The 25,416-nt window shown below is 38.8% G+C and overlaps 1 protein-coding gene across 2 annotated transcripts; it reads right to left on the bottom strand.

The window, feature by feature from the left end:
* Window positions 1–940: 940 nt before the first annotated feature.
* Window positions 941–17,582, bottom strand: LOC134755846 (neuronal acetylcholine receptor subunit alpha-7). Of its 2 annotated transcripts, none has more exons than XM_063692476.1 (11): window positions 17,174–17,582; window positions 12,491–12,630; window positions 12,030–12,074; window positions 10,235–10,344; window positions 8,648–8,828; window positions 7,929–8,004; window positions 7,467–7,661; window positions 6,518–6,714; window positions 3,333–3,580; window positions 2,994–3,099; window positions 941–2,907 (listed from the first exon to the last, which is right to left on the bottom strand). In XM_063692476.1, exons 1-11 carry the CDS (start codon window positions 17,250–17,252, stop codon window positions 2,755–2,757), a joined length of 1,530 nt encoding a protein of 509 aa, XP_063548546.1. In that variant the 5' UTR covers window positions 17,253–17,582; the 3' UTR covers window positions 941–2,754. The 2 variants fall into 2 exon arrangements, with proteins under 2 accessions (XP_063548546.1, XP_063548547.1); XM_063692477.1 differs by having other exon boundaries at window positions 3,369–3,580.
* Between the last annotated feature and the right edge of the window lie 7,834 nt (window positions 17,583–25,416).

Genomic DNA, 25,416 nt, shown 5'->3' with positions numbered 1-25,416 from the left:
AAAAAAAAACAGTAATTTTTTGTAATAAAAAAATTTAAGACCTATTTAAATGCCGTATTGCATTGCCTCGCTAAGGTAACCTACCACTATCAATATCTCTGTTAGATAAGGTAACCAATATAATTTGCATCCCATTTAATTGAAATTTAGAGAGGTTATTTTATTCGAGTTTCTGGTTTATTAGTATTTATTTATTTTAATATATTCGGTAGGTACCTACTCGCTCAATAATCTCCAGTTCAAGTCACAGGTTTTTTTTACGGTTACAGATCAATAATAATGACCATTTTATATTTAAACCTAGACACTATAGGTACTATACATAGGTACATACCTTTTGCTGAAACATTTAAAGTTTTTGTGACTTATAGACTGCATATATTGACGTGTCATCCTTTTACAGCATCCTGCATGTGCATACCTAAATAGAGGCATCTACCATCCAGAGTCCAGACAATATTTAATTAAAACTACTACTGCTAAAAGAGACTTATATTCAATACAAGTACTTACTATGAAACAAGCAATATACATATTATATATATAAATTTGATCACGTAAACGGCTCTGACGATTTCTTCAAGATTTATTTTATTGGAGCTTTGAGACGGAAAATTTAAATTGAAAACTATAAAATAGCTTGTTCTTGGAAACGTCCATAGTATTTCTTTTATCAACTAGTTTCCCATTAAAAGCAGAATTGAATTCGTTATCTGCATTGCGTTAATCAGGCTGAGTAGTCGAAGGCAAGCACGGGAGCTCGCCCGGCGGCGCCGTGGCCTTCTGCGCATGTGCCAACATCCCACGGGATAGCATCGATTGTCTTCAACCACGGTGCTCGATGCGTTCCCTAACCGACTGCCAGCAATAAATAGGTCAGGGTTGCTCGGTCACACAATAAAATCAACAAGGTCATCTGATAATTAAATAAAACTTCATGTTCTCATTCGTTTATATTTAATAAACAAAATGCAATTCAGATTATTAACCCTAACAATTGTACAAATCATTGGGACAGAGGTCGTTCGTCGCCGTCGGAGGCCGCGTACCGCGCTGGCACCAGCGACCGCTGGCTAGTGGCCACAGGCGCCGTGGCCGCGCTACGCGGCAGCCACCACTCGGCTCGCTCTCGTCACGCAACCGACACAGAGTGGTCGATGATACGATATTTACAACAATAAGTAAAGTAAACAAGGAAACTGCGTTCCCGAACGAAAACATTGGCTTCATAATCACAGACGGCCCGCAACTTCCAATGGGCCGTTTTAGATTATATACAAGCGCTGCCTTGCAGAAGAAAAACATGAAAAACGATGCGAGGGTACATTGTTTTCCAAACGTGTATCCGCGCACTCGCTTTGTTATGCGATGTTTTCCTCCTAAAAGGGTAACAATGTTCTCAACATTAAAGTATAAACTGTATCGTTATTAACATGACTTTTAAGGATTTTATTACATAATTCATCGAACAAAATCGTTATTGCGTCGTATCTTAAGAATAATAATGTAACTTGATGAGGTATAGCCGGTGGCAGTGAAATGGGTAAGATGGTACTTATGCGTTGACTCATTGTACTTTGTCGTCAGTAATTAGGCACGTCAGTCGTACATTAGGTAATACGACAACATAAAATGGATGTAAGTGGACTGGTTGATTTTTGACTGATTCATATGAATAAATGTTCAAATTCGTTATGTTTACTTAATTCTTAGGATAGGTAGTTTGTTTATTAATTGTCAAAATTTTAATAATGGGGAGCGCAAAAGCTAAGATCGGCAATTTACGAACTGCTCGTTATTAAGATACGGTAACGGTATTGAAAAGATGTATAAATGTGTTATCATGTATGTTAATTTATTATTTGTATAACTCGCTCCGAAAGACCAGGTACGATTTTAATAAAATAATACTTTGTTTAACTACAACTTTTAACGAATGTTTTATTAAGCTATAAGCCATGGATATTTTACCATTTATAACAATATCGACCCGTTCACAACGAGGCATATCACAACCTGTACCAATTGAATCAACATTGTTTGTAAAGTTCTATACTAGCTACGGACACAAATACATCCGAAAATAAATAAGGGTCTTAACCACGATTCACGGAATCGAACAAGAATAAGGAAACAAAGGGCCATTGCCTTACTGCCCAAATCCTAAACTGTACAATAGATTTCAAGAATCGAGAAAGTTTTAACAAAGTTTAAATTTTAAATGCGAACCAGGTCGTTCAACGGTATGAAGGAAGACGTTTTTGTGCTAACATTTTTATAATCGGCCGCCGTATCGGCTTGCAACCATTCTCAATTGTAAGTAATCTAGCGTGGACCTCTTGGCTGCCGCCATGGCCACGGTGTCTCGGACAGGATGGTGAACTTGGGACCACGTAAGAATTAGGGCATCGCGCTGTCGCCGTGCTATGGTGTGCACGCGCACCAGTCAGTGAAACCTTCCCCTAGTTACAACGATTCATAGATTCTTCAGATAACAAGAGCAAGAGCTGCTGGTGGAAGGAAGAAAACTTTAAGGGGATTAAGATGGGCAGTATTCGGTTGAGCGCAGGGAGATGGCAGTTCGATCAGCGTTAACTTATTACTATAGGGAGGCGCGGGGGCGGAGGCGAACGGCGGCAACTTCATCGCCGCAGCGGCCGCGCCCGCGCCGACTCGCACATCACAACTTAACAAGTATTCGCGGTATCACAGAACGTTACGCACGCGCAGCCGCAGCCGCAAGCGGGCGGGTCGCTACGACACCATGATGTGGGGCGCGGACAGCAGCACGGCTAGCGTGGCGATGATTGTGAACAGGGTAAAGATAATAAGGCACAGTCTGTCCACGACCATGGCGGCGAACTTCCAGTCGCGCGAAATGTCCGCATCTTCGTCATCTTTGCGCATCTGGAACAAAGTAGCCAAGTAAGTAAGTATGTACACTCATATTATCGAAATTTAAATTCACTATACCTAACGGCATTAGCATTTACCTGATCTGTGATGACTCGAATTTCTTTGAGAATGAGCGAAAGCTCATAGTCGACACCGAAGCAGCTGTGCGCAGCTATCCCCGCTCCGTTCTCCTCTCCGCCCCCCCTGCAACAGTTATGGCTCTGTAGACAATGCGGATGCCTACGCTCTACACTACAGGTGGGACCGAGGATTCGAGGGAACTACAGGAATTATGCTCAAAAATTTAATGAGACCCATGACCCACAAAAGCTGATTTTAAATTACTGTTTGATGACTGATTCGACTAATAGCTATTAGGGCCGGGTGACTGCGGAACGTTCGAGGCGGGGGTAAAATATCGAAACCGTGCTATTTACGGCGGCGAGTAGTGTTCGTGTAGATCGTCGAGGGACCTGTAGTATCGGCAGCAGGCGGGCTGCTGCGCGTGCCCGTGTCGGAAGTCGTCGTCGATATCGAGCACGTTGGCGAGCAGCGACTTGGAGGAGCGCTCGCGCAGCTCCAGGTCAGGCGGCGGCGGCGCGCGCGTCGGCGGCGGCGTCGCTGCCGAGCCCGGCCGCGACATGCGCAGGATCCACGGCATCCAGTACAGGAATACGCATCGGATCTGCGTAAAACCACACATTATTTGAGCATTGTTTTCATAATTCGTTCATTTTATGAGAAAGGGCCGACAAACACCGTAAGACTGTTATTTAATATTTTGCCAGCCCTGGCCATGGGCACTTTTTTTTTTTTTTTTTTTTTTTTTTTTTAATTATTTATTTATTTAGAAACAAACAGTCTTATAAAACATGTAGGTGAATCAGCTGACAGCTAGAATTTATTACAATGTAGACCTATAGTCTCCTGTATGTAAATTTTTAATAAAACTTAATACTATGAAATGCTATCTGAGACAACAGTGAAATTAACAAATAATGAGATAACTTAACCTAGCTTTAATACTAATTTAATAGAGAATAAACCTTCTTCTTAAATAACCCTAACGAACTGCCAAATATATCCGCGTTCATACACTTTTCATTATACAACCTGCATGCGCATTTATTTATGATATTGTTTTCATTTTATACAATACCAGCATGAAAATTTCAAATAAATATCGTGAATGTAGAGTCCGTGTAAACTAACTTTGCGCCGACTTGGATATAACAAAGTGAGGTTGCGTCATTATAAACAGCATATTTACATAGAAATTTGACATTGATTATGACATTTCCACACTTTGTCATTGTAAATGCCATGCAAAGTTACCTTGGTCCGACTCTACCTATAATACAAAAAATAAAAAACCGGCCAAGTGCGAGTCGGACTCGCCCACCGAGGGTTCCGTACTTTTTAGTATTTGTTGTTATAGCGGCAACAGAAATACATCATCTGTGAAAATTTCAACTGTCTAGCTATCACGGTTCATGAGATACAGCCTGGTGACAGACAGAGGAGTCTTAGTAATAGGGTCCCGTTTTTACCCTTTGGGTACGGAACCCTAAAAAAGATAATCAGAAAGGTCGAAGAAGGTTTCATACTATTTATTACCACAGGAGCTACTAACACACACAGGCTGCTCCAAAGTAAAAGATCGTAATTTGTAAATTCTTCGTAACCGCTACACCGGTTTTTCTGATACTTTGTAAACTGGTTCTAAATACCCTAATGCATAATGTACATTTCGGCTTTGTCCAATGGCTAGGGACACCCAGTATATACACATTTTTTTAAATTTTTATTTGGTCGATAGATGGCAGTAAATTTACTGTGACTACAAAATTTACTATGACAATAACTGTCTCTCTCTCTTTTACATTACCCAAGCCACGCTATTCTTACCGTTTGAGAGGACGAAGCGATACAAAATAGTTTTTTGTCTTGGTTCAATTATAATTTTGGCATTCAAAATTAAGTAGTAATTTGAAGTATTTTCAAAGTATCGCATAACAAAATTTATTAAAATTAACATCATTATAAATCAAAATATTTAGATCAGTACGGTTGTACGGTTTCACTCACTATTATTTTTAGTAACTATTATTTTGAAATATGTCTCACGATAGTTTAATTTCGATCATTATAAATTATAAAATTAAAATACGTACTACGAATAAATACAAATAGATTTTACGAACAAACTCCCATAACAACTCACGCAGCGTCTGACGTAAGCGAACAACTCGCGAACGCGAAGCGAAGCGGCGCGGAGCGGCGGGCCTACGGCGTTCGCGTTTGCAACGAGATCGCCTACGTAGGACACCTCTATCAAAGGACTGATTCACCCTGCGCCGCATCGCTTCGCCTTGTGTTGGCATGTTGTTCGCCTACGTAGTACGCTGCGTCAGCGACGCGACGCGCATCCAAAGAACGCCACACAAAAGTAACCCTCCTGCCTAAACTATTAGTGATATAGAGGTCCGTTTTTAGGGTTCCGTACCAAAAAGGTACAAGAGGAACCCTTATGTCCCCTTATAACCCTCTGTCTGTCACATTGCTAAATATCTCGAGAACTACTATCGATTTGAAATTTGGAATAGTTATGAACAATGCTAACCCAAACACATTAGACGTATAATTTTTTTATTTTATTTTTACTAATTATGAAAAATGCCCAATATAAAGAGGGGGCAAAAAGTCAAAGTCTAGTTACTAGGATCGAGTGGGATATCATTTGAAAGAGCTCAAATTGAACATTACATAACAATTTTTGATTTGTTTTTCATAGTGAAAAAAAAAATTGACTTATGAAGGAAAATGTGAAAAAAATACCGTTCCCCCCCTTATCTCCGAAGTTTACCAACGAAAATTTTAGAATTTTTTACATAATAATAACATTATCATAAATATTACAGGAAAAATATAATCACACCTTTACCTTAAAAACTTCTTTTTAATTATCAAAAAACATTTTCTAATTTAATTTGCAATTTAAGCCCATTTGCGGATGTTTGTTATACTTGAAATGTTTATAAGATTACACTAAAAATACCTTCTTTCAAATAAAACAAAAATTGTTGAAATCGGTTCTCATGAAAAAGGATCCTTGAAAAACCAACATTCATACGGTCGCGCAAATTAGTTAGCCAATTTGCCGATAGATGTCGCTGGACACAATTACGCTTAGTATACTTCTGGTCAAGTCTTTCGTGATTCTTTTACCATATATGAGAAAATTGAAAGTTTGTACGGAACCCTCGGTGCGCAAGTTAAATGAACTCGCACTTGACCGGTTTTTTTAATGCAGCCCAACTCAATACCCCGAGGGCTTTTAAAAAAAATTTCGATATCGCATTTAGTTTTTGAGATATAGTTGATTTTATGACAAAGTACCCTAAAGATCGAATTGATTGAATTTTTCACACTTGGCGATTTTCAAAAAAGTTTTAGACCATATTGTACCCCTTGTCGATACACGTCTACAGATATCAACCATTCATGTAGCCCTAAAATTCACGACACCAAGGCGATGTCACACTGAGCGAAAATGGTGGCTATACTGATGCGATCGAAAAAACATTTTCAATGTTAAAAAACAAAATAAAATCATATTTACCCAATCGCTCATTTCGTGTGTGTCCGCGTGCCGATGGTGGTAGTTGAGGATGAGGATGGTGGAGACGACCGAGGAGGCCACCATGAACATGATGCAGTTGAAGTATGTGCCCAGCAGCGGCACCGCGTCCGACGTCGCCGGCATCGTCTCCGCCACCATGTTCAGGAACACCGTCAGCGACAGCAGAATCGTTACACCTGAGACGAGACAGTTATGTAGGTACTATGAAAAAGGGGTAAGTATTTACTATGTATTTAATTTCGAATTTCTGATATGTCGGCACAGTTGCACATGCCATCTTCTCGGCTAATTGTTATAAATTCGTCCGTTTCTTTTGCTTTTCTAAAAATATTACCAACTTTTGTGCTTAAGCATTTTATTTCATTGATCGACAATAAACCCTACCACTGCGCAATGCGCATACGTTGCGAACAAAACCATCTGACGAAGCATTTGAACGCCAATTGAGATCCTTTTTATTGGATAATCCATTATATTCTGTAAAAGAATATATGGAAATGACGTCTAATATTATCAATACATTTAATTAATTATATGATATGATATTGCTTACTTATTCTTATATTGTAATGCATTGTACTATAATTTGACGACCATTACGAGATACCTAGGCATAACTAGCCATATTGACATCTTTTTCGTAATATATTATTGACATTGTATATTTATTTCCCAATATTTATTTGACTTTGTGATGAATTTTTATCTGTATTGACATTTGTATATAATAAGCAAGTAATAAGTGACGATCATTATATAAATTCGTATAAATTAAGTTAAAATAATTTATAATGTAATTTAATATTATGAAATAAATAAATCTAAATCTAAATCATACGCTGCGCTCAAATGCATAGTACATATAATGTTCGGTAGATATATAAAATACTTTAACTGCTACGAGCTACGGTGTAGCAGACAAACTTACCTAACGAAAGTTTCTCGCCAGAGTCCGGCGGTAGCGTGAACCCGAGCAGAGCCATGGAGGCGATGAGCACGCACGGCACGATCAGATTGAAGAAGTAGTACAGCGTCTTGCGCCGGATCACCACCGCGAACGTGATGTCGATGTACGGCTCCGGACAGCAGTTGTAGTAGATTTCGTTGCGCTTGCCCGGCACACCTGTTATACACAAATTTTGGTTTTTAAATTTGTCTTTAGAAAATCGTATCAATATATTTTTTACTCATTAACGCTTTAAAATAAATGACTTTAAAGACAGGGGTATAGGGTTTGTCTCGGTTTTACCCTCGAGCTCAATTTGTTCAATGTTAACTTGTGTATGGTTACCATACACCACTATGGAAAAGCTAAAACGATTTTGAGCAAAAAACAAAAAAAATATTTAGAGAACTAATACAATAATTATTAACACGATTTAACACTCACCTATAAGCTCCCATTCACCGTTCGTGACAAAACTGCTTATGTCCCCACCAGCTTCATCTTGAAGTTGAAGGTCTAACTGTTAACAGATGACACAACGATCAGTAAGTATTAGGGTCACATTTTGCAGATTTGTACTGTATCAATTATTTTAAGAAATATTTATATACCTACTCACAACGCAAAAATGAAAATTGTGTCTAATCTTTGTGGTGAGTATTTACAGTAGCGGCAAATAATCTATCATATTATTTCAGATACATAAAATCTGCATAATTGTTTTGGTAATTTCTCAAAAACGGCTTTAGCGATTTCGATGAAATTTACAATAAAGGAACGTATGAAAACGACAATTCGATCAGCCTAGAGTACATTTTTAAAATAATTAGTTAGTCCGAGTTTTCGCGGTAGCGGTGGGTATTAAATTGTTAAGTAATGATTCGATTTAATTTTCAAATCCTCTGGTTTGGGCTAACGAGGGCGAAACATCGATCCATCTAGGTTTTATTGTTGGCAAGATTCGCTTTTGAGTGTTTCAAATAAGAAATTCAATATTTATAATATACATAAAAAAAATCCGTTAGTATTCCAACTGATAATGTTCCCAGGAATAAAAATGTTGATAAAGGACCTAATGATTTGCTAGAATAAGCGACTAGTTTGAAAGACAATTTCTCATATCTTATTATGAGGTAGTAGTTTGGAAAGTAAGAAGAACTTACTTGATATCCATCGTAGGTCCAACTGCCGAACTTCATCTCGCAGCGCTGGTCGTCGAAGGGGAACCACGTGATGTCGATCTTGCAGGTGCTCTTAAAGATACCGGGTGGCACGTACAAGCACGAGCCGTTGTTGCGTACCACTACGTTCGTCGGGTATGTGCTGTCGAAGCCTTCGTCGGCGCTATATCACAGAAAATGTACCTGTTATTTAGGTTACTTAAGAGCGTTTTCACATTGTCCGATCCGATATCGGATGTAGGAACCTACATCCGCATAGTCAGGCCGCGGGAGCGTCTTTAGCAGTCACGCACACTACAACAAGCTTTATGCCTACACATACGCACACAAATAAACAATAAGACATGCGCGATGAGGCCTCGGATGGTGCCTCGGTGTGGACCCTCAATGTACTAATACTTGTCAAAAATGTGGACGATTGTGCCGTTCAAGGATCGGGTTATATAGCCACGAGCGACGCTGTCGCTAGATAACACAATTCATAGATACTGCTTAAATCATCTGTAAAGACGGACAAGGCCTAATGATGATGACGCACACAAACAAATATTATCGGTCCGACAGCTGACGGGGAGCTCCGACATGGCTGAATTTATCGGAAGCGCTTTTCCGATATCGGATGTCGGAAGGCGCCTATGACAAAAACAGCTGCAGGAGAGTGCCATTGGCATAAAGAAATACAGAGAAACACATATACCTATCTTACATTTTACTTCCTTCCGACATCCGATATCGGATCGGACAATGTGAAAACGCTCTAGGCGTTATTCAAGCTAGAGTTAGACCAAGCTATGTTGGCAGCGATTTTGATAGCCCAGACTGTGTAAGTATTATTTTAAACGTCAAACTTCTATGAAATTATGACGTTTAAATAACACTTGCACAGTCTGTGCTATCAAAATCGGTGCCAACTTGTCTTGGTCTATCTATATTTATCTTTTCATCAGAGACTTTCTGCTTATGCTGCTAAGAGCGACTCGTAGTCGTAAGCTAAGTTCTTGTTTTACTATTTTTACTTATTAAGTAAATTACAACGACTTAATTACAAAATTATCGCTAAACCAGATTCCATCGGCAGTAGATTGTTTGTAATTACTTATATTGTGATCAAAGAGGTTGAAGTAAGTAGGTACAGCAATGTGTTACTTCAAAGATAGATATACTTTAATGAGAACATATCTACATTTTTCTTGCGGTTTATAATTATACCTAATTCCGCGTAATTCCGTTTGGGATTTCTGTCAAAGTTATCAGATTAACAAGGTTAGTAGGTAGCTGTAACTTGTCTGGTTCGTAACATTTTTATTTTTTATTTTTATTTATTTATTGATAATAACGATACAGCTATCATAACATAACTAAGTTGACGGTTTAGACAGTATTTAGAACGTTTTACAAGTTCAAGCCAGACAAGATATGACGTAAATGCCCTACTTACTCGTAGGTAATAAGGTTATTTTGTTATTGCGATTTAGAAATCATATTTTATTTTTGGAATAAGTGGCAATTTGAGTATTTCATAAGTAAAAAACAAGTATGTTCATAAAACTTCCTGTAATTGTTGTTTACCTATTGTACATGAGGACATCTGGTTTCCATAGCCTGTGGGGTGGCACTCTTAAGTCTTTGACCCCGCCGAAATCAGAAGTGTTCCATCTCAAGTTCATATCATTCCATTCCTGTACAGACAAACATATATAAAAAAAGATTATTTATTTCGGTAGTATAGGAACGTTTTAACTGAGTCACTTTAGATTAATCTCACAACTCGTGCACAGTAAAAATCGTTTAAAAAATTATTTGATTCAATTTATTAATTTTATATTATTTATTTTTTAATACATGTTGCTCTTATAAAACTACATTTATATGACATAGTATGCACCCACAGAAGTTGGCTAAACTAGCCACGGTTCCACAATGTAAACGCCGGCATGGTCGGCCTAAGAGGAGATGGCGGGACGACCTGGACGCGTTTCTCAGAAACTTGACGGATGCTGCAGTTAATCAAGAAGATTGGAAGTTTAGGGAGGAGGCCTTTGCCCAGCAGTGGGACACTTTAGAGGCTCGTAAAAAAAATGACATAGCGCCGAAATTTTAAAACGTAATAAATATAAGAGCCTCGGTATTAGAGAGTACCATTTTGTACTATTTGGAGTTGAAACTCTAGGTCCATGGGGTCCCAGCGCGGTTTGCAGAAATCGCGAAGCGTCTGGGTGACGTAACTGGTGACCGAAGAGCTGGCGGCTTCCACGCACAACGTATCAGCATTGCGATTCAACGAGAATGCCGCCAGCATACTTGGTGAAATGCCTCAAGGGACTATTTTAGATTTAAGCTTTTAGTTATTCATTTAGTTTAGTATTAGTACCACAGTATATATCTTTTATGTAAATAAATGCTTTAAAAATAGCGTAGTTAAATCTCGTAACATTGATTTTTAATTTTTCATACTACTTGCGTTGCGTTTAGTAGCAAATGTATGAACTCGTACTAAACACAAATCAATATGTAATCAGGCCCTAAGGCAAGTGTACACGCTCGTAAGATAAGAGCCTTATTAGATAAAAATAAATTATTGATTATCTTCAAAATAGATTTCATTAGAATACCGGTGTCTTTCAGAAATTAATTTAATTCAAGCTTAGAAATGCACCCTTAAAATTAACGGAGCTTAAAAGAAACACGGTGTATGTATATCGAATAGTATACATAAAAAAAAAACTAATTAGTGCGTTGTTATACAGAATTATTATATGTATATTATTATTATGTGTATATTTACTTATTATATACGTTATTGTTATTTAAGATATATGTAGAGCCGGTTAAAGGAGGGATTAAGCAAGATGGTTTTCAGGCTTCCGTACCCGAAGGATGGATGGAACTTGGCAAATGGAACCCTATTACAAAGTCTCCGCTGTCCGTCCGTCTGAGAACTGTGATCTAGACAGAAAATCCTGTGATGGTACGGAACCCATGGGGCGCGAGTAAGACTCATACTTAGCCGGTTACGTAAGTAAATATCCACGATTACTTATATCATGAGTATTTTATTTGGGTCTATTTTAAAACTACCTACAATTAAAGCGTCAACAACAAATGCGAGTTTAACGTCAATAGCGTTAACGAGTATTCGATCAGCAAACATGGATACAATAGGTAGTTTAATCGTGTGAAGTAAGGGCTAGTCCTATAAGTAAGTAAATTTTGCGGCTTTTATAAGAAATAGTAACATCACTCCATTTAAGTAAACATACTAAGTTAATGGATACAATAACTAATTGCGTAATTGCGGAACAAACAGATAAACATTAGGTCATGTCAGGTGTAATATAGGTTATAGCTACGTATACCTACTCACCAGTTTGAGCCAGATGTTCGTTATTAATAGCTGGTTTTTTTCATCCTGCGAACAAAATTGAATTACTGAATATACATGCCAAAACGTACGAGCGTTTTAACCGTTGACATTATGTTAAACGATATTAAATTGCAAGCAATTGCGTATCACCCACAAACCGATCCTTTACACCCATTTTAATCAAGGCTTTACACAATTCCAACAGATTACCACATGATTACCACGAGGTTTAAATATCAGGTAATTCACACTTTCCAGTGAATTATGTGCGTTTAATCGATTGACATAAATAATTGTTGTATAAAAAATGGCTACTGACAAATAAATAAGATACGCGGTGATTTTCTAGTTGAAGGAAAATTAGTTTTGGGATAACATTCATTCTACGGTTTCTCCCACACATTCTAGTGGTCAGGTTGATAATAGCAGCAGTAACAACGTTAGAGGGTAGTTGTACGTACCACGTCAATGATCTGCATGAGCGTGAGGCCGAAGGAGAGCTGCAGTGGGTCGCTCTCGTTGACCACGGGCCTCTCCAGCACGTTGTAGTGGTCGAGCAGGTGGTGGAGCAGCCGCTTCTCGTGATAGCCGCCGCGCACCCCTGTACAAAAATCACCTGCCTTAGAGGTTACACGTATGACGGCTGATCGGTGATCACGTGGTGCTTTCCATAGAAAACGAAGCGCTGGAAGCTATGGCCCGGCCCCAGCCCGGTCTAGCGTGAGTCATCCTTTATAGTGGACTGAGTAAAGTTACTTTAGTACTTTATCATAACATTCATACTCGTAGGCCTCGTAGCAATCTTTATGAATTCTTCTTTATTCGAAATTGTCGATTTTTAGGGTTCCGTACCCAAAGGGTAAAAACGGGACCCTATTACTAAGACTCCGCTGTCCGTCTGTCCGTCTGTTTGTCACCAGGCTGTATCTCATGAACCGTGATAGCTAGACAGTTGAAATTTTCACAGATGATGTATTTCTGTTGCCGCTATAACAACAAATACTAAAAACAGAATAATATAAATATTTAAATGGGGCTCCCATACAACAAACGTGATTTTTTTGCTGTTTTTTTCCGTAATGGTACGGAACCCTTCGTGCGCGAGTCCGACTCGCACTTGGCCGGTTTTTTATAAAAATATGTATAATTTGGCTTCATCGTCATATCAGCCGGAAAACGTACACAGCTGGAAAGCCAAATTAATTTGTACAGTATTTCATGTTGTTAGTAAATGATGTCTACTCCTGTAGTAAGAAGGTACCGTTCATGAGACGCTATATACATAGATAGCGCATAACCAGTCAGAAATATGGGCGTTTTCTAAAATAAATATTGAAAACCTGATTCTTTCAAATCCGGACATTATTGGGCTCATTCTACCCAGAATCGACAGCATTCTCCATTCTGCCATTAAATCCCAAAATGTCCATTTCATTAAGTCACGTTTTAGTGTGAAAATTTTATTCACTTGTATGTGCATGACGTAGTGGAATGCACAATTTTCATACAAACTTTGGGCCATTTTTTTTTATCATCAGGATTGAATATGCTAGTGATTCTGAGTTGAAAGAACCGAAAAACACCAGGATCTGTGAGAATCAGATTTCAATATTTATTTTGGCATTAAACTATTTACAGTACAAGGCCCCTAAAATGGACGTGACACTAATAATGAGACGTAAACCCAAAAAAAAAACCTGTAAAATAAGGTTTTGTACACAAAAACAAGTCATAGAGCTGCTTTAGTTTGCTGCTTTGAAATAAATAGCTCCATACTGTCCACTACTGGAGAAAAACAACATAGTTTTAATTTTTTAATTTTGAAACCAATTGCAGTATCTTTCACTAAACACGTCGAAAACATAAAAGACGAATAGGAGGCCAATTCAAACGTACATTTTGACATCAAATTGATATCTAAATGATGTCATTTAGTTATCATTCGCGCGTCCATTTCCCTCGTACTTGTCCGTACATGTATTGGCGTGAGCGAGACGCACGTGCGAATGATATCATCTTGATGTCGAAATGTAAGTCCGAATTGGCCTCTAGGACATTTAACTTTTAACACGCAAAGCGGTAGACATTTTACAGGTTTCAGTGAAATATCAAAAATACTCCAAATTTTCTATTCAATGTCTCATGATTTTACCATAAAACGAAATCAATCTTGATTTCATTACCTGCCTTACATCTATTCATTTATACTAAAGTGACTGGGGTGTACCCTGACACAACAGCTCCACCAGAGTATAGCAAATTTCGATTATGTTTAAATGAAGAAAGTTTAAGTTGTTTTAACCTTTTCGACGCCGTGTCAAACACAAAAGCAGCCATCCAGAGGCCACATCACCGAAGTGTCAATACTGAAATTGAACTTTATGCATATGTATGTAGGTCTACGTTGCTATGTGGTCTATGACCGATTAATCGGTCTTTGGCGTTGAACCTACGGTGCGTATATATCGGTCATTGGCGTCCAAAAGGTTAATATTGAATATCGTGACATGACAACCATGTCATAAAATTTGCGATGTATAACAGTCAAACTGTCAAAGCGGAATGTGAAATTATGCGCCTGACTGTTCAGATGGTATCGGAAATTAGCTTTGAATCTGATAGACAGCTATATAAAATGTGTCACTTCACAGTGAAAGTACTGACAACAACGGTCAGAAAGTTTTGCAATTATTGTGCTGGTGAAGGTAATTCACATAAAGGCTAAGCCATTGAGGGATATATTTTTAAACTATCTTAGGTACAGTACATTTAAAAAAAAAACACGATTATCGATACGCAACTGCTCCTGGGCTCGAAAATCTTGAGGTAATCACTATTACCCATTTCGAGAATTAATTATTGGGTAAAAACATCAAGATTTTTTTCAATAACGTTCAATATTCCAAGGTATATAATATATAAACTAGCCAAAAGTGATCGAAATTAAACTATCGTGAGACATATTTCAAAATATTTAGATCGGTACGGATCGGTACATGTCGCCAAAAGCGACTGAAAATAATAGTGAGTGAAACCGTACTAAAAACAGAATAATATAAATATTTAGCCAAAAGTATATAAAATTTCGAAATATCGGATTTTAATGCTGCTTTCATCTGAAGATAAAATGATTCAAGAGAATGAAAGTTGGGTGCAAAATTATGATGATTAAGTATCTTTATTGCATTCGAACGAAGCCGGGCCGGGTCGCTAGTTACTGATATATGTACTTAGCCAAATCAATAGTAAGTAGTAGCAATAGTCCATTTGATAGATAATACAATAAAGTATATAAGGAGACAAAAATACGAGTATATTATTATCGATTGATGTGTTGAGTTTCGACGAAAATATATGGGCATCATTCGTTCGGACCACAGTTCGGACAGATTAATAAAAATAATAAGGCTGAATAAAACAATAAATGAACGTACCTAAATGCAGTCTCAAGCAAGATTAGAATGATGAATGATCTTTCGCTTTTCTATCATGACATTTTTGGACTAAGCCAACCAAAAAATAAGGCTTTTGTTCTAAAATCCGGCTGCGGCTACTAAAGCACTTTCGGCGTACTGTTATCCCACTATATAAGCCTCTTGGGAGCTGTTAAATGCTCGTTACGTGCATTATCCGAAAGACTCAGGTTATTTTTATCAAGTGGAACTCAAGGCAGTCTTTTGTGGAATTACAGCTTGTAGTCGGGGCGGGACGAAAATCTTTGATGTTCCGTGCGTGACTAAGCGTTTGTATGAAAAATTGACAGGACGTGTTGACGCACATAAGACGAGATGTTGGTCCGTACGTAGGTGTGTACTAGTAAATTAATCCTTTGAAAAGCTGTGGGATTAAGATGGAACAAAAATATATTAAAAGCAAATGCAATTATGCTTCGAAGTGGTTAAGTACCTATCCTATTTACTTACAACTCACTACTATTCGAAAACATATAAAATACTAAAAGACACCTAGAGATTAAGTTTCTGGTCTTAAAATTTTGAGAAAGGCGAATGAATGTTCGAATGGAAAGAATGTTGTCTAAATTAGAAAACAAAGGTAAAAATACCATAGAGGTAAGTTAAAATTTTAAGTAACGCTAACATTTATAAAAAAAATATATACACTGCTGTATAATATTTGTCTGTGTAATCAATCTCTATCCAAATAAAGGAATAATACCAACATATCTATTTATGTAATGAATTGGATATTTCGTCCAAAGGTGGAGATCTGAATTCTGAACTATTGTAGTATGTAACAAAGGATAGGCATTATCTTGCTCATAAATATTGTTAAAATAATATTAAAAATAGTACTTTCAGCAAAATCTAAGCAAAATCCGTAAAATGGGCATAGTTTCTTATTTAAAGCAAATCGATGTGTAGGTAGCTGAGCAGGGCCGACCCAAAGCGAAGGTCCGACAAATGTTGCATTGCACCACACTTTTAACACTAAGGTTGCCGAAGCGGTTTAAGATGCCGAGAAGAATAGATTACGTACAGGAGAAACTGATGCTCTGACGGGTCACAACCCCAACATTAGGGTATCGACGCAAGGAGGAGGAGGTGGCACTGTGTTTATTCAGCGAATTGGGATCCGAGGGCGCAATTATCGGAGGACTGATAAGTAATTTTCAGGATGGTGTTTATTTTAGTTTTAATTTCTTAAATGCGTACTCAATGTTCGGATAAAATATTCACTGCTCAACTGTGCTACGTGCGCTACGCCGTAGCTCGTAGCAATGCTTTCCATGTAGGTTACATAGCAAAAATGGTACAAACTGACAAAAATGTAACCAGGAGGCTAATTCAAACTTACATTTGGACATCAAAATGATGTCATTTTGCTGTCATTCGCTCGTGCGTCTCGCTCGTGCCAAATGTACCGACATCTATAATGTTTATTATATCTACACTACGGATAAGTACGAGCGAAATGCACGCGCGAATGATAACAAAATGACATTATTAAATATATCAAAATGTACGTTCGAATTGGCCCCATAAAACCTTAAACTTGTTTCATCTTTATGAATCTCAAAGTAATCATTTTCCTGTAGGTATCGCTTTCATCGAGTCTGCATCCGGGCTTCAACCGTGATTTTTGGATGAATGCGTAATAGGTGCGGTGGTGCGCTTGTGACTCACCCCGCGGCCACAGCAGGCCCAGCAGCAGCAGCAGGCCCGCGGGCGCCGCCAGCAGAGCGCGGCGCGCGCGCCCGCCCATGTCAGCGCCGCGCCGCCGCCGCGCCGCGCGCCGCCCACCCGCCGCGCCGCGCCATCGCCCGCCCGCGCGCCCGCGCCCGCTTCCGCGCGACACCCACCCTCGCGCTACGACAACTACACTCCCGACCCTCTGTTAAACACGATCAGTTTAAAATTTAATTCTTTTGCCGTTAACATAAATTAGAATGATCACGACCGCTCGCCGACGGCCTCGCTCGCCGCCCAGATCTCGAGCATCGCCGACTGCGTTACGGTGAGGTTTGTGGTTACGGTGTGTTTTAAAGCATTGTTGTTTAGCGGAGTGCGGCCGACCGTGGGGCAGCGGAGCCGCCGGTGTGCGGACTGGCGGAGCGGCGGTGGGCGCGCAGCCGCGACCCCCGCGCCGACCCCGCGCCGCTGCCGCCCATTCAAGTCGCGCCGCCGCCAGCGAGCCGCACGCAGCCTCCGACCTTGCCATCTCCCGCCAACGACGGGGTTGCCCAATACACTTTTCGCTGAAACCGATATCAACAATATCCCGATGTATTACGAGAGTAGATCTAGGCCTTGATGCATCGGCAGAACGAATAACTAAAAACTATGGAGTAAATGGTCCCTTAATTGTTTCTACACATTCGTAGGTACAATGAGATAGATAAGTTAGCCGCATTTTTTAGCGATAAGCTTGCTTTTGCCGTTGGGTTAATAGTTAAGTATAGTATGAATCTTTTCAAATGATTTTTACGTCTAAGGCCTTAATCTGTTAAACAAAAGCCATTGTTTCTTTTATCTGAGCGGTCGGCCATTGTGTGCCATTGTGCCTGAGCGCGTGCTACGGTGCGTGCCATTGTCAGACACAATGGCACACAATGGCCGACCGCTTACACAAAAGGAACAATGGCTTTTATTTAACAGATCACCGTCTTAGGCGTGTAAATAATTTGAGAAGATGCAGACTATACTACATATCGTTATAATGATAGTCATTGTTAGGCTTTTAGTCCCGTGTTGCCGTCTAATAAACCAAGTTAAATAATCTCTGAATTAAAGAAAAAAGAGCGCGCGGAGTGTGACATCCCCTCCGACTACGCTTGCGCTTCTCCCGCACATTGTCGAAGACCTTCCGACACTCACCACCTAAATTATGCTAATTTGCTAATATTGCTTTTCAGAGAGCATTTGTTTATGCTTTACAGTCTTACACAGTGCTAAAATATCGTTACATAAGTACGTTCAACAATATAGTACCTAAGTATACAAGCATAAATCACGCATTACGACTGGTAGTATCACTGACCTGCATCAAGTTTTCATAAAAGTAGAGGGCCCATGTGATGGATACGGTGTGCGAGTATCTATTTTTAATGAGACGGATACAATTTTAATGTAGTATAGGACTATTGCGATTCATGCCGATAGAGTAATTCCTTCATATATTTAAGGTGAGGTATGCCAAGGCGCATAGTTACGCGTTACGCTCGTACCTATACCTATCCAGTTCTCACCTGGATTACTAGATTTGTAACGAATCTAGAACATTGATACATCCAGAAACTCAATAGAAAATTGAAACGAAACTTTTACAGCTTCGATCCATCTTGATTTAACTAATACATATACTCGTATTCATCGATTATGAAAAGCGGTTTTTGTAACCGAAATTTTATTGCTGCTAAACTAGGAGAAGCTTTTGAATTTTGAACGTGAGAGTCGCCTAAAATATGCATGAAATAAGTTTGATTTGTTAGTACTGTGCGCCGCCATTAGGAGTATTCCTAATATTCAGCAGTTCTGTCGACGTTGAGCCGAGCGCTAGCGTGAGCGGGGCTGCGGCGTTGCAGGCATTGCTGGCACGGGCGCGGGGCCGGGGCCGGGGCGGCGGGGGATGCTGCGCGGGTGCGATCAATGAGGGCCCAGCCTCCGGCCCCGCGCCGCAACCCCTGCCATTGGAGTTCTCCGCACTCGCAACATTTGCCGAGAAACTTGGAGTGCCACAGATTGCTACTTTATATGTGTATATGTACTTTTCGACTGGGTAAAATATGCGGCAATCTGTACGGCGTTCATTATGTATAAAACGGTGCCGTAAAAAACAGAAAGAAATTTTCGGCGTTGTACTTCCTGTTAAAATTCATACACAAAATGTTCGTTTGCCTGTACCAAATTTTGATCCAAGCCTAATTAAAACGTTATTCCAGCAATTTGAGTTGAAGTGCTGAAGCATAAATAAAGCAGACCCGCTGAAAATTCAGTGGGCGAGTTAAGACACAGTTGCGCTGCTGGAGCGATAACCGTAGATCTTCGACTCTATTCACATATTTAGTAATTAACTTCGATGTTATCAGCTGATAAGCGTATATCATCGCCTAATAAGGGGAGATTAACGTGATCATCTAATACGACAGCGCCAGTGGTAGTTCCAGGCGATTCACATTTATCTTAACCGCTTTTTTGATTTACCTGTCGCAAATAAAGTACATTTGACAACATTATCAATTATAGTTGTCTTTGTAATACCTTTTACGGTGTCCTTTATAAATAAATTAATATTTTATTTATTTATGAAGGAGATATGTTTTCACTATAGAGAAAATATGGATACTGGACAGTACCTGAGTAAAACAATGAGAATTAAAGTAGGTAAGAGTAGGACAAGAAGTGACATAAATAGCTGCTAAGGATACTCGAGCATTCGACAGGCATACCCGTACCCAAGTACTTAACGAAGGTCTCCGTAGAAGGTGTCAAGTAGGTCGTAAACCTCAGCCGTCAAAAGCAACCTCACCTCACCTTCGCTATATTACGTATTTTTGCTGCTCTGTCATGAATCTTGGACGTGGGTGTACTCATATAGGTACCTACAGAGAAATCGTTGCTAGGGCTGAAGCTTTTACTTTGAAATATGTATTTTCACAATTACAGTTAAAAACAGCTGGATTCAAACACTGCAGAAAATAAAACCAATGTTAAGTGATTTAAATTATAAACACTTCAATTTAGTAAAAATATGCTAATGAGTTTTTTGGACATGATGTACGAAATATAATTTGATATAATTATTCAAGTCGCTTTTCGGTGAAGGAAAGCATCGCGAGGAAAAAGGACTAATAACCCCAAGGTTTAAATAGTTTCCTCTATGGGTGGGACGGTCTGATGGCGTTTGCTTTCGTAATAATAATAAAAAAACCGACTTCAATGGGGGATGCCGGTGAAAGATTATTGTTGATGGTGCACTTAGATTCCAGACAATGAAATGAAAAAGATAGCATCTTATGCCTAATTATGTAGTAAAGGAGGTAACACCACCCACTTTTCTAGTAGTATTTCGTTTCTGTGAGGATCGTAGTTCAAACCTAACCTAATCCACTTTTCTAGTAGCATTTCAGGTCCGGGTCTGGGTCTGGGTTCAGGTCCGGGTCCTGGGCCGGGTCCGGGTCTTAGTCCGGGTCCAGGTTCAGGGTCACGTCCAGGACCATGTCCAGATCCGCGTCCGGGTCCGTGTTCGGGTCCAAGTTTGGGTCCGAATCCGTGTCCGGGTCCGAGGTCGTAGGGGACAAATGTCACTTTTTAAAATGTAAATGCTGGATTTGTTAATGAAAATACAAGTCGCTATATATATATATATATATGCCTTTCACATTTGAGGAGTTCCCTGGATTCCTCATGGATCCCATCATCAGAACTCGAGCTTGACAACCTAACTTGCTTAACAAACATAACGAAGAGGACAAATCGCTAAACGTGAACTATGCGTCATTGAAGAGTCACTTCATCAAATGTCACTTTTTTAAATGTAAATGCTTGATTTGTTGATGAAAATACTAAAATCACTATATGTATGCCTTTTATATTTGAAGAGTTCCCTCAATTCCTCATGGATCCCATCATCAAAACTGTGTTTTGACTAAAACGGGACCAATCTGTATGTATATATAACGTGATATATACTTACAATCAATAAAAGATAATATTAACACCAAAGATAGATATAACTCCGTAATAGATGGATACAGTCTAAGGAAAAAACGTGCCTCGAAAATCACGAAAATTTGATTCTCGATCAGATGGCGCCACTAGCTTTGGTCTACTCTCGTATAGATGGCGTTGACGGTTTCGTTTGTTATTTATAATTTTAACGCATATCCGTTAAAGAACATGGGTCAAAAACATATAAAAATAATTAATGCAAATAAAAAAATCATTTATCCATATTTAAATACATTTTAACGTATTTTTATAAATCTTCATTTTTAGTTTTAAAGTGTGTCGATAGATGGCAGTGAATTTACAGTGGTTACAAAATTTACTATGACAGTACCGCTCTATCTTATTCTATCCTCTTTGATTAACACTAATCAATAAGTAGTCATGAATTGGAACAAGTATAAATTTAAAAAAATTGGAAAAGTAAAAAGCACTATCGCGAATACCAACTTCTACCGCACGCTAAGCAGCTACGTAAAGTAGCACTTTTTGAGCAACTGTATTAAAATAGTTTTTTATTCTACTGTTACTGACAACTTGCTTGCATAGCTTAACACTTTGAGTGCCGGGAATTAATGAGAATGAGAATGAGAAATCGTTTATTATCAATTAGCAGAATTACATCTTTTTATTCCCGTAGGATTGTGTCAGCTAACGACAGTCTTTTAGAGTGACGGGAATCCGCTCGGCAGGTTCTCTGTTCGTATATAGTCACCTTCCTCTACAAAGCGGGAAAACGCTGGGATCGGCCACGAGCGTAGCGCTACGAAAAGGTTGGCAGTGAATGCGTTAATAATTATTTGCCATTGCTAAGAAGAAAAATCGTACAATTAAAGTGTGCGGTATCGTGAAAGCGGTAAATGTCGGGCAGCGGGCGCGGCGCGCGCGTAACGAGCGAACACCCTTCATTATCAGTTTCCGCGACATTAGCCGCGCGACATTCCGCGACTAGCTGCACTCGATCTACTGTGACGCTGCGTTTTTTAAAACTGAAAGTCCTGACTGTAATACTTTTTTTGAAGTTTGAATCACGAGATAAACATTGGAATCAAATAAAAATTAAAGGAAAAATCTGGCGCTATTAAAGCTTACTTAGAACGACGTGTTAAAATCGTAACGGGGAAGATGCACCCGAAAGCAACGAAGAAGGGTAAGGTTAAGTAAATATTCTTTATTGCACAACAAAGAAAAAAAAAGCAGATTTAGATACAATGTAAATATAGGTAACAACAGGCGGTCTTATCGTTGTATGTATAAATGAATTCTTAAAACACGACCAACATGACCGTAATGAAAAAGCTTCCACTTAAAACACTAGGTAAGGGGACAACTCCAAAGTTCATATGCGCGTTATAAGGGTCGTAAGGGCCGGATGCGGTATGTTGACAGCTCAAGGGATAAATTTAGGACACTATGTACTGTGGGCACAGAGCCTAGAGGCATAGCAGCGCAGGTGTGAAATTTTGTCACAAAGAGGGCAATTTACTTACATTCCAGTAGGTACGAGTACTTAACACGAGTATGTATAGTCATGCTCCATGACGGGACTATTATATGAATGTATAACTCGACGTAAAAAGGATTGCCGGCCTCCTATTTCCACTTAGCCGACAATCACATACCTCGGCCTCGGTAGTAATGTAGGTACTATTTAAATAAATATTTTTCCCCTCACTAGCTCGGAAAGTTGTCTTTTATCCTTTAAAACAAGCGGGGAAAAACGCATTTTATCCACTAGTGGGAAAAGTAATTTGACCTTGGATGGAGCGTGTTTAAGTAGCTTGACAGATAACAAAACGTAAAACGCTCATAATAATGATTCGTTTGATATTAATTATCATTAAACAAATGGTTTGAGAATCTAATAAAAAATACCAAATTTAGCTTCATTTAATGATTTTATGTCATAAACCTTAAAGTTCCATAAGAAACGTTTGTTTTTTAATAATGATGTTAAATATAATTCTGAACGCACAAGTTGAGTCAATGCAATTTCAAAACGCATCATTGACATTTCATACGTCAGAAATGTCAACATTGTCAACAAACATTTTACTTAAAAACTTCTCACGTAAAAAAACAGAATTTCCAGTTTTTTATTATAATATCGTAAAAAATGAGTGATTTCAGTGATGAAGATGATCTACCGCCTGTGGATGTTGCACTTTCGTCGCTATAGTGAGGTGAAAAGTTTTGTGTTACACACGGGTGCAAATGTATTTTACTTCTCGTGTGTTGAAACACTTGCTACGCTCAGGATTCTATTTTAGAACCACTCGCTTCGCTCGTGGTTCAACTATAGAATCCTTTCGCTTGCTCGTGTTTCAATTGCACACTCGCGGGTAAAATACAACTTTGCACCCTTGTATAACAAATAACTATTTCCCCTCACTAGCTCGGAAAGTTGTCTTTTATCCTTTAAAACAAGCGGGGAAAAACGCATTTTATCCACTAGTGGGAAAAGTAATTTGACCTTGGATGGAGCGTGTTTAAGTAGCTTGACAGATAACAAAACGTAAAACGCTCATAATAATGATTCGTTTGATATTAATTATCATTAAACAAATGGTTTGAGAATCTAATAAAAAATACCAAATTTAGCTTCATTTAATGATTTTATGTCATAAACCTTAAAGTTCCATAAGAAACGTTTGTTTTTTAATAATGATGTTAAATATAATTCTGAACGCACAAGTTGAGTCAATGCAATTTCAAAACGCATCATTGACATTTCATACGTCAGAAATGTCAACATTGTCAACAAACATTTTACTTAAAAACTTCTCACGTAAAAAAACAGAATTTCCAGTTTTTTATTATAATATCGTAAAAAATGAGTGATTTCAGTGATGAAGATGATCTACCGCCTGTGGATGTTGCACTTTCGTCGCTATAGTGAGGTGAAAAGTTTTGTGTTACACACGGGTGCAAATGTATTTTACTTCTCGTGTGTTGAAACACTTGCTACGCTCAGGATTCTATTTTAGAACCACTCGCTTCGCTCGTGGTTCAACTATAGAATCCTTTCGCTTGCTCGTGTTTCAATTGCACACTCGCGGGTAAAATACAACTTTGCACCCTTGTATAACAAATAACTATTAATCACAACAGCCTTAAAAGTAGAAAATAGTTTTAGACGTTGCATTTATAAACTACCTATACAAAGATAAGGCCGACACTGCCGAGAGGTAGGTAAATACTCAAAATGGGCACAATTTAAATAGCAAGATGGAACATTCTCTTAAAAACTGTTCGTAAATGTAAATTCGTAATCAAACATGCAATTATAGTGCACCGACTAGGAACAAAAAAACTGGCCAAGTGTGAGTCGGACTCGCGCATGAAGGGTTCCGTACCATTACGCTAAAACGGCAAAATAATCAGATTTGATGTATGGGAGCCCCACTTAAATATTTATATCTTATTTTATAAACTGTAATAGATGTCATATATTTAAAAAAAAATGACGAAGCCCTTCAGTGCTGAAGGCCGGATTCGAACCGGCGTCTTTAGCTATCGCGGCTAACGCCATAATGCTATTACGTAATTCCGTAAGGAATTCGCTTAGGAGGTGCAAGCGCGCACTGATTGCCCTTAGAGCTGGTCAAAGACGCCTAGTCTTACTAAGATGGCATATAGTCGAGAAATTGGGACGGGTACCGCTGTGGCGGGGTGGCCTAGGGGTTCATGGCGTTAGCCGCGATAGCTAAAGACGCCGGTTCGAATCCGGCCTTCACCACTGGAGGGCTTCGTCACTTTTTCTTTAATATATGACAACTATTACAGTTTATAATTTATATATTATGACTACTTAAAAAACCCAAATCAAAATATTTAATTTGATTTGTTTCCACAACTTGTTTATATCTTATTTTGTTTTTAGTATTTTATTGTTATAGCGGCAATAGAAATACATCATCTGTGAAAATTTCGACTATCTAGCTAACACGGTTCATTAGATACAGCCTGGCGACAAACAGACAGACGGACAGTGGACTCTTAGTAATAGGGTCTCGTTCTCCCGTTTTTACCCTTTGGATACGGAACCCTAAAAAGTGAAGGTATTTAAGTAGTTGCTAGATTAAATATCGATAGATTATAAGAAACCAATCGCTGCAATTGTCGAACGCAATCTTGTTGGTAGTCTTTATTAGGCGAACTGAATCTAATGGTAAATGGCAAATCTGTTCTGTGCTAGGAAG

This window comes from Cydia strobilella, chromosome 3 (assembly GCF_947568885.1).
Source record: "Cydia strobilella chromosome 3, ilCydStro3.1, whole genome shotgun sequence".
Classification (NCBI taxonomy): domain Eukaryota; kingdom Metazoa; phylum Arthropoda; class Insecta; order Lepidoptera; family Tortricidae; genus Cydia; species Cydia strobilella.
Note: the sequence above shows the minus strand (reverse complement) of the source record. Positions and strands in the feature narration are given on the sequence as shown.

What these genes read in the sequence shown, in the direction of transcription:
- LOC134755846 (XM_063692476.1), bottom strand. Translation starts at nt 17,252, where the DNA reads ATGGGCGGGCGCGCGCGCCGCGCTCTGCTGGCGGCGCCCGCGGGCCTG. An exon ending in CACACGAAATGAGCGATTGG is followed by an intron (nt 3,581 to 6,517) that starts GTAAATATGATT and finishes GGTTTTACGCAG; the next exon opens with ATCCGATGCGTATTCCTGTA. An exon ending in CACGAACACTACTCGCCGCC is followed by an intron (nt 3,100 to 3,332) that starts GTAAATAGCACG and finishes TAACTGTTGCAG; the next exon opens with GGGGGGCGGAGAGGAGAACG.